General features: G+C 54.5%; 1 protein-coding gene across 3 annotated transcripts in view; it reads right to left on the bottom strand.

Annotated features, from left to right (window-relative positions):
• Sardh (sarcosine dehydrogenase) overlaps positions 1 to 13,944 on the bottom strand; it is a 65,579-nt gene that overhangs the window by 17,075 nt on the left and 34,560 nt on the right. For all 3 annotated transcript variants that reach the window (XM_076569152.1, XM_006993113.4, XM_076569151.1), the window contains 3 exons: positions 13,679 to 13,792; positions 9,423 to 9,570; positions 6,574 to 6,667 (listed from right to left, as the gene is read on the bottom strand). In XM_076569152.1, the coding sequence (XP_076425267.1) occupies positions 6,574 to 6,667; positions 9,423 to 9,570; positions 13,679 to 13,792 (356 nt within the window). The remainder of the gene's footprint in view (positions 1 to 6,573; positions 6,668 to 9,422; positions 9,571 to 13,678; positions 13,793 to 13,944) is intronic.

Genomic DNA, 13,944 nt, shown 5'->3' with positions numbered 1-13,944 from the left:
CATTGGTAGTAAGAGTGATGATGGTGATAGTGCTGCTGCTGGTGAGAAGGATGATGATAGTCACCATAGTAATCAACCCGATCATAATAGTGTTGTAGTAAGGGTGGTAATAGTGAAGATGGTGGTAGTAATAGTGGTACTGGTGGTGATGGTGCTGATGACAGTGACGGTGATGGTGGCGGTAATGGTGGTGATCATGGTGGTAGCGGTAATAGAACTAATGAAGGTAATGGTGGTGACTGTGGTGATGGTGGTGATGGTGGCTGTGATAATGACAGTGTTGATAATGGTGATGGTGGATATGGTAATGATGGTGTGGATAATGGTGATGGTGGCTATGGTAATGACGGTGTTGATAATGGTGATAATGGTGATGGTGGCTGTGATAATGACAGTGTTGATAATGGTGATGGTGGATATGGTAATGATGGTGTGGATAATGGTGATGGTGGCTATGGCAATGACGGTGTGGATAATAGTGATGGTGGTGATGGTGGCTATGGTAATGATGGTGTTGATAATGGTGATGGTGGCTACAGTAATGATGGTAGAGACAATGGCAGTCTCAAAGGTGGTGGTAAGGGTGGCAGTTACAGTGTGGTCATGGTGGGATGATGGAGAGAGTGTGGATCGTGGTGATGAGAAAATGGCAGAAGTGATAGTGGTTTTGGTGGCAGTGGTTGTGTACTAGTGATGTGATGGTGATTTTGGCAGTGGTGGTAATGGTAGTAATGGTGATAGTGATGGCATAGTGGTGGTGGTGGGCACAATGATAGAACCCGGTCTTCTAAGACTAGGCATAAGTGTACTGTACCTAACCTATAGTGCTTGAAGTCGCTCCTAGAGTTGCTGGCCCTGGGCAGACTAGATCTGCCAACGACCTTCTTCCAGGCCCTCCGCTGAGGAAATCCCTATCCTAGCAGCTCTAACCTAAGATCCCAGAATTCAAGCAGCCGATAAAGATGTCTGCAGCCACAGCCAAGAGCGGCAGGTCACAGAAACCGGGAGAGGACGTATACCACTCCCAACTAGTTCTGGAACCTCAGTACACACTGGGGTCATACAGGGCGACCTAACCTCATTCCAGCCAGGCCTTGTTCCTACATTTTCCTGGCAAGCATTTTTGCCTCCACTGACAGCTTGAATAGTGGCAGGAACACATGCCCAGACTGCGGATGCCGTATCTTTCTTGGCTGTGTCACGGAACTAGAGCATAACATACTACGGCTGTCTGAGGGCTCAGCAGGTCTGTGCTGGCTTCTAGGCAGCTGTACTCTGTGTGAATGTGTCCTCACTGGTACTCTGTAGTGTATCGAATGCATGCGGTGTGAGCCTGTTCTATCCTGAGCAAATGGAGTCACAGCAGTGACAGGCTAGGATTTCTTCACCGCCAGGAAAGAAATCCAATTTCCTTCTGATTTGAAATTAATTTTGAGAAGGAAATTGCTTTATTGTTATGCCTCATGAAGACACCCAGCCTGGGGCTTGCTGCTTTGCTAAGAGGGACCTGGTCTCATCAGCTGGGTGTGTGTGTAGGGGGGGTGATGTCCTCAGCCGAGGTGCTGAGAACACCATGTCTGACCCAGTACTGGCTGAGCTGAGCTCTGGGAGACTCGCCGGGAAAGCTCTTCCCCACTGGGGAATCTCGCTGGCCTTGAGGCAAATATTTGAGGAGCAAAGACAGCTGGTCTGTTGGCTGCTGAGTGGACACTCACTTTCCCCAGCCCCCTTCTTCCTCTAGGAATCCAAAGACTGTGGATGCCTGGCCCAGGCACAAGCATCTCAGAGAAGCACTATTGCAAAAGTCAGTGACGTGTGGCTGGGCATCTCTGACCAAGTCCTGTCATGAGTGGAGTTTGGCAACCACAGCAGGGTACTGGGCCTCGGTCCACGGGCCTGGGTCTGCAGAACTTGGCACTCATCAGCGTCATTGCTCATGTCTCTGCTCGACCTGGGGTTTGCTGACTCTGCAGATGGACACATTCCTCTCCTGCAGCTGGTGGGCTAGAGGCCAACTGATCTATAAATACGTGGCCTGGCTTCATGTTCTGGCCCCAGAGCCTCTACATGCTGATGGACAGTTCGTCAACATAGTTTAAAGCCAGAACAAGATATCACTTAGAATATGAAATTTCCCCTGAATTCCAAGAGGATTCATTATTTGGACAGATATATGTGATGCTCCAGAAAGGACTTTCAACATTGTCTGGACTTTGGACTACAGCTAGGGAAACCGAGGCCCAAGAAGGCTGGTGCAAGACTGGAAGCCAAAGTCTGCCTCCCAGCTCTGAGAGTCAGTGTAGTACAGAATTGTTGGTCTAGACTACCCCTTCATATGTGTGGCCCAGCTCCCTGCTCCCTCCTCCCACCTGCCTCCCACTGGGGCCAGGGCTATGGCCAGCCAGCCTCTGCAGCTTGAAATGCCACCAGAGACTGAACTGCCATTCTATTGCTGGCCAAGGAATAGGAGGATTTACGCCACCTTGGATGTATGTCCTGGGCCACACCGAGGGACAGCCTTCCAGATCAGCCCAAACCACAGCATGGGCACCACCGGAACAATCCTGTTCTCTTCAGCCTAACCCTCTTTGGGGCCCTTGGGAGAAGGTGGGGCCGCCTGGACAGGATTCCCAGGCGGGGCACAGTCTTATATGACCTCAGCTGCAGCCGATGCCTGTACTCTTAGCCCAGCCCACATGTTCTGGGAGTTGTTTTCATCAGCTACCTGGCCGGCCCTGTCCTCAGAGGTCCTCCCAATCTGTGTGGCCTTGACCTCTGAGGAAGTAGGACAAGAGAGCAAAGCTGGCTGTGCTGGGGACAAGCATCAAATGTGTCCGGGTGGGGACCGAACCACCCCATGGCAGACCTTTCCTGTTACAGTGAGCCATTGTGACACTGGCTCTTCTTGAGGAGCCAGGCCCCAGGGTCACAGTTGCTGGCAGCGGGATGACAAGAGAAGGTCTCCTGTTGCTGTCCCATGATGACTGTCCCTCTAGTCTTAGAAGGTGAGATGGATGCTGGGGAAAGCAAGGGGGTAGGAAGTACAGGCAGCTGCTGGCCTCATGGACACTCCTCAGGCAGGGGTGCCCGTAGCATAGGCCTCACTTGGAGACTAGCGTCTCCATGTCAAACCTCTCTTACTAAGACCCAGTTCTCCCTGTGTGCATCTCCTGGGGACTCTCAGTCCATCAGCTCCTGGGCAGCGCTGGCCATTCTCTACTGCCCTGGACTGCAGCTGCAGGCTCCCTTGAGCCCATGGGTGGGGATGCACTCACAGAGGGCGGGCGGGGGCTGCACCTGCCTCCTCGGCACTAGAGCTGGCCCAGTCCCACAGGTGCTCCAAGCCAACACATCTGGAATTCATTCCAAAGCCAGGGGAGGGGCTGCTGCGGAGCAGGGGAAATAAACTGTACAATAAGAGTAAAACCACAGATTCAGACCCAAGCACCAGAACTCTCTGACGGTCCACAGTGGTGCCACATGTACATGGCACCAGGAGGTACATTGTCATGGGCCAGCTTTGACGGTGCAATGTTCATGTCTGGCCTCAAAGATACAGGCCTATCTGATAGCCCCATTGTGTGACCAGCTAGTTCAAATGGGACCTGGAATCTCCCCATAACAAATGTTTTCTCATGTACCATCTTCTAGGCAGAGCTCAGGGCTCTGCAAGGTTCTGGGCTTCCCAGGTCACTACACACCCAATCTCCTCAAGGCAAGGACCCTGGTCTTGAGAGCACGGTCTTCTCCCATCCTACCAGATCTAGGGCAGCACTGGAAAGGGACGCAGCCAAGAATAAGTGGATAGAGCAAGCTGTGTCTCTGGTTCAGAAGGTTCACTTATCAGTTCTTTTCTTAGGACAGAATTCACAGCCCCGTGTGCAAGGATATCTGCCACTAGGCTGCTCCTAAGAGCAAGAAATGGACCCCACGATGTTTGAGCATGGGTACCATTGAGGCAAGGGAGTGGGCACAGGTCTTGCACACTGCAAACAACTAGCATGGTTACAGACAGGCAGACGTGGTAATGGAGTAGACGCACCAGCCTCTAGGGGTGGATGGACCAGCCTTCTTGAATTTTCTCGTGTTTTATAACATGTCCAAGAGTCGGGCGACATGTGCCTGTCAGTGTGTCCTTGCCATATGGGGAAGGACATCATTATGCATGCAGGATCATGACCCTCCCTGTTCCAGGGCTGGTCAAGGTTGTGGTTCAAGGCTGTGTTGCAGAAGTGGAGTCTGACTTGGGCTCGGTACCTAGCCTTTGCTGCACAGCCATGGTTGGAAATAGAACGAGAGAGTTTGAGCTGGGTTGTGTTGGGTGTTGTTGTTGTTGTTTTGTTTTGTTTCGAGACAGGGTTTCTCAGTATAGCTTTGGCTGTCCTCGATCTTGCTCTATAGACCAGGCTGGCCTCCAATTCACAGAGATCTGCCTGCCTCTGCCCCTGAGTGCTGGAATTAAAGGTGTGTGCCACCACCGCCTGGGCTTTCTCTTTGATTTTTGCAGTGTTGGAGATTGAACCTGGAGTTTCACACATACTAGATAAGCAGAAGTTGACCAGGCTGGCCTTGAACTTTCAACTCTCCTGCCCTGATCGCCTGCGTGGCTAGGATGACAGGCCTATGCCAACTGCCTGGGCTATGAACGTGATTTCATACACATTTTATGCCGCCATAGTCAGACTGGCAGGAGATAGGCATAGCCAGTGAGGATGCTCCCCGAACCAGACACCTACTTTGGGCTTGGCCTGTCCATGACCCTGGGCAGTGTGAGCTCTGTGTCGGCTCAGCCTGGGCCCTGGCCTAAGTCCCGGGCCCCAGGTGAAGATTCCCAGGCAGCCTGGGAGGGCTGGGGAGGCGGCCATAGCCAGGATAGGGTCCCACAGGAGGGAGCAGCTGGAGTTGGAAGTCCCATGCGGCTCCCCCCACGGTGGTCCTGTTGATGGGGGGAGGATGCTGGTCTTGACAGGAGGGGATATGTTCCCACCTGGTCTGCCTTCCATGGACATCCAAACCACACACAGACTGAGGCTACGCCAAGCCTCAGCACAGTGGAAGAGAGACATAGCTTTCCTCTCCTCCACATATCAGAACCCAGCCCTAAGCAAAGCTAGACTCTGGATGCTGGCTAGACCACACAAATGCCCCCAGGATGCCCCCATGGACAACCCAAGCTAGAGTCCTGAGATCGGGAGGCGACCATCTCTTAGGGGCCCACTGTGCCACTCTCTCGGACCCTGCCTTCTCTGGGCCCAGCAGACAGCTTTGCACTAACGAGGCAGGAAACAAGCTAGACAGAGAGCCCCCACCCCACTTCCTGAGCCCTGGTGCAGCTTCCAGAGGGGAGGTGGAGAGCAGCCTGCGTGGCCGCCTTTATCACTGTTCTCTCTGGCAGCATCCTCCCTAGCACTCAGCGCCACTTTGTTTATTGCTGACGGGTCCCAGCCTGGTCCCGGGATGTCTGGCCCCGTTGTGGGCAGGAATCTCATTCTCCAACTGATGCTCCTCCACACTCTCCCCACAAAAACCTAGACATGGCCAAGAGGAGAGGACAGGACATCCCCAACAGTGGCCCTACCCTCCTGCAGGCAACATGTGTGTCACCAGCGTAGGTCTGTGTTCTCTGGGGACTCCTTATCTGGGCAGCCTGGGCAAGACACCCAGATTCTCTGAACTCAGTTTAGGGAGGAAAAACTCACTCAGCATGGCCTGAGGTCACTGCAAAGCAGCAGGAAATAACTGATCCAGGATGACCTCAGTGGGCAGCCTTGTCAGGACACACTTCCCATAGCCACCTCTAGGGGGTACTGCTGGTGACTGTGAGCAGAGGCCGGGGTCTCGAATCTCCCATGGGCAGGGTGGTGACACTTGGTATATGTGCCGTCAACCTCTCCCTCAGCCTTGAGAAGCCCAGGTGGAAATCAGTAGACTGAGGCCCAGGAAATGGAAGGGGCCAGCCTGGAGCTAGGGCCATGACTCCCTACCCAGGATCTCCTAGGGAGCCCTTGCAGTCCAAGGGACCCTGATGAAGATGACGACCATAACCTCAGAAAAGCTGGGCTTTGGCACTTGGCCTTAGACTTCTAGAGACTGGAATGGAGATTTCTTGGGGGTCTGGCCAGGCTCCCCCACATCTAGAACACCAGGACAATCACTAGGAGGAAGAGTAACTTCCCCAGAGGATGTGGGATCACAGAGAACTGACAGCTGTCCCCAGCCCTGGTGTTTCTAGGGAGGCAGTAGTCACCCTGGCTTAGAAAGACATGCTCTGCTGCTTTGAGGAGAGGGCACAAAGGTATCTGGGCAAGCGATGAAGGCCCTTGCCAGATGAGCCTGGCACATGCCAGGTGCCAAGCAGTGGACAGACGGACAGATGGCCCAGCATCTTGGCCCCTGTCATCCCTCTCTGAGTTCCTCCAGGGTCAGGCTGGCTGCCATAGTCTGGCTGACAATCGAGGCTGAGGCCCAGGGAGATAGGGACTTGCCTTAAGTACCAGACTCCGAGGCCCATCCGCCTTTGCTAAAAGGTGCTGCCACCACACCCCCTTGAGGCTGGTGGCCATGGCTACCTACCGGGTGCCCTGCAGCTCTCACCAGCTGGTGGGTGGAGAAGGGGAAGGCCTCATTGCTCAGGTCGGCATCGAGCACATCCTGGAGAACGGCACGGCTGTGAACGAGGACAGAATGGTCAGTCAGCGAGCCGCACACCTCGGGGACTCCCGGCCAGTGGGGCCCACGCTGGAGGGAGGAGGGCAAGCAATGACATCTATCTAGACATTCTGGCAGGTACACACCACAAGTGCCACCATGTGAGAAAGCCACCCGCTTCCTATGGGCTTTCAGGGCCCAGCAGAGTCGGGAAGGCCAGGCTACAGATGAGCTCTGGCCTCAGGCGGGTAAACTCAACAGTTTACCCAACCGCCGCCAAGTGCTCTGCATCTCACCTGAATCCCCATGGTGGCCACTGAGAGAAGCTGGCAATGGCGGTCTCTGTTTTACACAGGAGAAGTCAAAATTTAAGCTGTAGTGAGTAGACAGGAGCCAGCAGGAGAGCACAAGGACACCGTAGTGCACCACGCTACCACCACTACCACTGCCACCACCACCACCACCCCGTATGCATCCTCCAGCCAGACCCAAGGGTCCTCCTGCCTGCAGTGGGTCTCAGCCTCACAGGTGTCACAGGGGGGAGAGAGATTTCATAGAGTCCCGTCCTCCTGGTGGACATCACCTCAAGGACAGGGACTGCAGCTGGCTAGGATATCCCTGCAGGACTAGACTCCTCTCCCCTAAATGGTCACATCGCAGTGGCTCATACTGTCGCGTCCATTGCTTTCCCAAACCACAACACGGTTCGTAGTCACATGTCCACTGCTACCGGGAACTGTGTCTTGGAGGCACATTCTGCCGTATTCCTCGCTGGTCTCAGCCCTGCGGTCTCCCTTTCCCCCCCACCCCCCCTCCCCTGGAGCCCAGCGCAGGCCCTCCTACTGCTGAACATACAAATCTTGCTGGCCCACGCCCCAAGCTTGCCCACCACCAAGGCAACGTTCCTCCTCCCAGGTCACCTCTCCTGTGTCCCTCCACACGTCCGCCCGGCTCCCTGTCACATTCAGCCCTCTGTCACCCTTCAGCTCTTGACTCAGCCAGCAGTCACCTTCTCTAGGCAGTGCCCCTAGACTTCTGGGTCTGGGCCAGGTTCCCTCCCCAGGGGTCCCACAGGTGTCTCTGTGTGGCTACAGAGGCATCTGCCATTTTTCTCTCCCTTTGCTGTGCCCAGCCCTCTAGGCCAGGGGCCCCTTGCCAAGAGGACCCTCCACGGCCCTCTGCTCCACACACAGTTATCTGGTGAGTGGTACTCATTCTGCGCGTCTGGGCTCCACACGGGCAGCAGGGCGTGTATCTAGGGCTGGAAACGCCCTCACTTCTACCCACCAGGGGTCCCAGAGGGCTTCAGCAAACTGCTCAGAAGTGCAGCCGGCCCAAATCCCCACCGCACAGAGCTGGGAGCTACCACCCACGCCCGCCTGAGGTGCTCAGCCGCTGCCTTCTGCCAAGATCCTTATGTAACCCAGCCCCACGTGGTGCCAGCCCTAGGGGTTGAGCTCGGCTCTGCTGCATCTAGACCTAGAACCCAGGTTCCCGCAGCCCTGGGGCAGCCATACAACAAAGAGGGATACCTGGCAGGATACCTACAGCTTGCAGTGTCTTCCTCATGGGGCACAGGTGCTACAGTGGGCCCCTAAAGTGGAGCTTGGAGGGTTGTGATCTAGGCTGGGGTGTCAGCTCCAGAACACAGGTCTGCCGAGGCTGCTGTCCTTCCTCGGAGAAGAACAGGTGGCTCAAAGAAAGAGGTCACCTGGAGTCCCAGGGGCAGGTCCCAGCCCCTCGAATGCCTCAGCCCTGGCTGCTACATGGAGACCTAGACAACCCTCACAGAACCACAAAAGCCATGTCCAGTGCCTGGGGCTAATGTTGACAACCGTGACCATCCGGCGAAGCTCAGCGTGTCCCCAGCAACCACAGGAAGCTCTTTGAACTGAACAAAGCTCATTAAATTGAAGAACTCAGCTGCCCAAAAGGCTCAAGAGCCAGGTAAAGGCTCAGCAGCTGCCATACTGGCTGGCCCAGGGACAGCCAACTTCCAGAAAGTTCTTCCGAGTAGCAGTTCACATTGTACCTTCCATGGCCCAGATGCTGTGCTAAGTGCTCCCCCACACAGCTTAGTAACTAGGCCCTTAGTAACTAGTGACATTACTACACATACAAGAGAGGAGGAGATGGGGAGGAGAGCTGCCAGCCTGGAGGCTGCCACCCGGCTGTCCCCTGGGGCTGCACCTTGATCTGACTGTCTGGTAACCCATTCCTTCCCTCCCTCCTCACCCACCTGCCTCCCTCACTCTAAAAATAGCCAAGCCCTGTCCAAGGTCACCATGCAATGAAACTAGAGTCTCCTGAAGGCCAGGCTGGGCCTCTGGTGCAGCAGGTGGGATTCCACTCCTTCAGGCTGGCATATGGGTTCCAATACCCCTTAGGGGGAGGAGGGCTGGAAGCCACACCCACAGCACCACTGGACCCTGCCGCCAGATGCTAATCAAACACTCTAAACACTTGAATAAATGGTTTCCATGTCCCCATGTGGCAGCCTCACAATGCTGTCCTCCCCACCTGCCCCTCTTCCTGGTCAAGACGTGCCTTCAGTCTGCTGTCCCTGAAAGGCGCTCAGCAAAGACTATGACCTGGTGCCCCTCCTGTTCTCAGAGCATTGGCCAGGGACTGGACTCTGCTCAGCCTATGCAGCATTCCAGGTTGTCAGAGCACCCATTGTTCAGATGAGTGCTTCTGCCCATGGGCTGGGCTGGAGGACCTGGGGCCTAGATGCACCCAGGCAACCCAGGTATCAGGTCCCTGTCTTCTCTCACCTGGCTGGGCCCTGGATACTGAGCATGCCCAGATCTTCGGAACAATCCATAAGCTGGCACCGGAACTTCTGATCCTGTAGAACCGTGGTAATGTGGGACCAGTTGTGCTGGGCCACAGCCCCACCCACGGCCAAGTAGTAGCCATCCCCTGGAGGAGAAGCACCAGGTTTAGAATAGGACCTTGGGACAGGGAACATGGTGAGGGTGAGCCTAAGGGACCCCAGACTCTTATTGCAGAAAGGGTATTATAGCTTAGTTCCTGCAATGGGCAGTGTTAAAAGTTCCGCCTGCTTCTCAGAAAAAGGGTTAAGGCTCTGGTGCCTTCAGGTCCGGGGAGGTCTATCCAGCCTCAACCACTAGGGCTAAGCAGACTCGGACAAATATTTTTCCCTCCTAGATTTCAATGTCCTTACTAGTTCCCATCATTAACATACCCCATGCCCCTGGGCTCCCTGTCTCTGCCGTTCTGAAGCTCACTGGGCCAGGCTTGGAGATGGGGAGAGTTAGAGACTACAGCCCCCTCATGATGGCTAGCCTTGATGGTCAATTGACAAGATCTAAAATCACCTAGAAGACAGGTCTCTGAGCATATCCAAGGGGGTGGGTTCTAGATTCAGTTAATTAGGGTAAGAAGCCCCACCCTGACTGTGGGTGACAACTTGGATGGGGTGGAGGACTAGGAAATAAAAAGGAGAAAGTGAGCTGAGCACCAGCATCCACCTCTCTCTGCTTCCTGACTGTGGATGTAACGTGACCAGTCATCTCAAGGTCCCGCTGCCATATTCTCCCTGCTGTGCCCTTGGACTGTGAACTGAGGAGTCCCTCCTTCTTCAGGAGGCTTTTGTCACGGCAATGAGAGAAATGGCTAATATAACCTGGATTACCCAGGATGTTAACACATTAACTTCCCCCAGAACTTCAGAGAGAAGACATGTATTGGGAATAAGTGGAACCCACCGTCTCTGTGGCCACAGGACATCTGCAGAGCCACATAGGCCCTGGGCCTCCACCCTAGGACACCAGTTCACTCTGCCAGGGGTTTGGGGAAACCACAGCCTCAGAGCTTAGTGGCCTTGGACCCAGTAATCAAGCTCACCAATCAGTGGTTCCCTCTGTGATTCAGGGTTCACAAAATTTGTCATTGGAAAGGATGGTATGACCGTGGTAGTCGGGTATCCCTGAACCACTGCCTTTACTACTCCCTGGACCAGCTGGGGGGAGGTGCGTGGCACAAGGGAGGTGGAGTTGGAGGTTTCTATCAACCCCCCCCTCCTTCTTCACTGACTCCTGTGAGGTTCCTCTGCTTCACAGTAAAAGCCCTAAAAGTCCCTGGGCTTCTGGGCCCTGATCATTTGCTCAGGCAGCAGGATGCAACTGGAACCACCTTAGAGGGCTGCTGGGGGGAGGCAAAGCCACATCAGGCACAGGAAACAGGGTTTGGGAGACAGAATGGCAATATTTACACGCTCTGCCCCCCATCCCGCCCAAGCTTTCCCAAGCTTCAGAGTCCTCAGCACTGGCCTCGCAGCCTCTCTCTGCAGGACTTGGTTCTATTGAGGGGTGCTTTGATCCTGCCCAGTTCTCTCCCTCGGGGCTTCTCCACCTCCGTGACACATGCAGTGGCATCTCCTCCTGGAAACCCTCTCACCCCAACCCTGCAGAGTTCTGCAATAGGCCGAGTCTATGACAGCCAAACCTAGGCACCGTGCCTGTCCCTCCACCCGGTCTCCTCACACTAGCGGTGCACCTGAGGAGCATCCTCTGGGCCACGGATGGCAGAAGGCCTGACTCCTCACATCTGGCACCTTTACTCTGGATACACCTCACTGGAACACACACACCCGTGGAAGGATGCAGTCTGGGGAGGCATGTGGGCTTTGGCCAGCCTGTCCCACTGCACTGTCTGCAGCTTGCTGGCCCCAGTGTTCATCTTTCTGAGCCTTTCCATTTTCACCTTACAGTGGGTCTGGCCCCAGCACAGGGCTCCTTAGAGCCTCCAGGGCCAAAATGCTAGCAGAGCACCAGTCAGGACATACCAAATCCTCCCTCCGTTCCTCCTCATGAATAGAAAAGAGGGAGGGGGAAGGAGAGGGAGGGAGAGAGAGACAGGGAGAGAGGGGGAACGAGCAGAAGACTTCCTGATCCCTGGAGTTACCAGAGAATGCTTGAATTCTGGACAGTGTCTTCAACCCCAGGTTAAAGGATACCCCACCATCACCAATGCCCCCATGCATACTTCAGCCCCCATTCTGTTACCAGCCCCCATTCTCTACCCGATGGCCTGAGAGTAATGTGCCTGTTTGCCCTGGGCAGCCATCCCCATTCAGCTGCCCTGCAGAGACAGTGCAGGGCCTGGAACATGGTGAAAGGCAGATCCACATGAGCCAAGGGGTAGAGTCTCACCCCAGACTCCTCTCCGCCATTTCCAGGTGTGGGGTGAGCATTGTGGGTGGCAGGTCTTACATGCCATTTTCATTATGTCAATGTGTTTCAAACAAGCAAGTACATCTTTTATAATATTAAGAAAGATGAATAAAGATAATTTAAAATTGCTTCCAAGATTGACAGCTGCTTAGTACACAGCCTTGATCACATGTAAATTGTCACATTCTCTTGACTTACTGGAGCGCTGAGTCATATGCATAATTAACATGCATATTAAATATATACATAATGCAATTGCATATGCATCCCAGGAGCTGTGTCAGGGCAGGAGCCATTTCTCTGCTGTTTGGGGGAGTCCCTGGGATCCACGGCCTCCAAGGCATGGGGCTCACTGGGTCATCTGGCCATGCCCCCTGGGGGCAGGCCTCCCCCAAGCACTCAGCCCCAGGAACTATGCACAGGGTGGGAGGCACAAGATAAGATGTCACAAAGCACTTTCTTGATTGTTTCCAGCACAGTCATTATTGCCAAGATGGGGAAATGGAAGCATGGGAGACCGAACCTAATCTCCAAGCTCCTCTTAGCTCTGATTCATTCCTGTAGCAGCTGGGGGAGGTGGGTTCTCCAGTGCCCATTTCACAAACAGGGAAACTGAGGCTCAGAGAGTTAAGGCCTCAAAAAAATTTTTTTGCGGGGGAGGGTTTCGAGACAGAGTTTTTCTGTGTAGTTTTGGTGTCTGTCCTAGATCTTGCTCTATAGACCAGCCTGGCCTCGAACTCACAGAGATCCGCCTGGCTCTGCCTCCCGAGTGCTGGGATTAAATGTGTGTGCCACCGCTGCCCAGCAAGGTCTCAAATTTTTAAAATTTCAGAAAATGGTGGTGAGGCTGTAGCTTGGGGATACAGTACTTATTGAGAATGTGCTTTCCCTAGGTTCAACCCCCCAGTACAAAAAAATCAGAATAGCTGTATCATACATAGATAAGGGGACTGGCTCCTTAGTGAGCCTCCTCCCCTCCCTCTCTGCCCATGCCCAGACTGGGGCTTAGCACCATGAGGTTTCAGGAACATGGGAAGAAGCAGGAAGTAGCCAGGGTCCATCTGGGCCAGCACTGCCCACTGTCACCCTCTTAAATGGCAGCCCAGAGAGCCACACAGTTGGTTCCCTCTCCCTCCCTGTAAGCCACCCTTTTAGAAGTTTCAATGCCCTCTTGGAGAAAAGGCAGGCCCACTCTGTTCCCTCTCTTATCCTGGTGGACATAGGCTACAGGACGGGAGATGGAGCTGCCCCTGTGGAAAGTGACAGGTAGGATCCAGGGTTGGGGTGACAGGGGGCAGACTTGTCTAGATGCCCTGTGTAAGCAGGACTAAAGTGCTGAGCTGCTTGTCATCAGGGGTGTGCAAGGAGAAGTGGAGGGACACAGAGGTCATCCAGGGGCCAGAGTGGGCTGGACACTGAGCCTGGTATCAGGGGACCTGCCCAGACCTGAGGATGGCAGTGGTTCAAGAACTGAGACCAGCCCAGATGTCAGGGAGGGAAGAGGCTGAGCTCTGAGTGGGAGGTGTGGCCTTCCCCTGGTCTGATGCTGGACAGCTAGGCTGAGTCAGCCACACCAGGGCTGCTCCAACATGCCACAGCACCAACAGGTTCAAAGACATAATTATGGGGTGCTCAGGGCAGCAGAACAGCCGCCCGAACATAGCTAGCATTTAGCCTGAAATGAGACCGCTAATCTCCAGGTCCTGGCCACAAGTGGACATGACAGGTTATTATATAGTCATGCCAGACAATTCTCTCTGACCTTCTGGTTACCAGTGACAGCCAGGCCCCTGAGGAGGTCACATCCATGCCAAGGCTTCTCATGGCCTTACCTTCAAAGGCAGGGGTCAGGGGACTGGCCTGGGTGCCTGAGGCCAGGCGGCTGACGGTCAGGTCGCTCTCAGTGCCTCCCCGGTGATTCAGCATGCACGTGTACACCGTTGAGCCTGACAACAAGGACCCAGGCATGAGCTCCACCAAAGCTTCCTCTTCCTCAGAGCCTAGACAACCCCATGGCAGGTCTTCCGCATAAGACCTGTCCTGTGACTCTATCTCAACCAACCAGACTATTGATGAGGTCATCCATGGTTGTCATCTG

Source organism: Peromyscus maniculatus, chromosome 4, assembly GCF_049852395.1.
Source record: "Peromyscus maniculatus bairdii isolate BWxNUB_F1_BW_parent chromosome 4, HU_Pman_BW_mat_3.1, whole genome shotgun sequence".
In the NCBI taxonomy this organism is placed as follows: Eukaryota; Metazoa; Chordata; class Mammalia; order Rodentia; family Cricetidae; genus Peromyscus; species Peromyscus maniculatus.
Note: the sequence above shows the minus strand (reverse complement) of the source record. Positions and strands in the feature narration are given on the sequence as shown.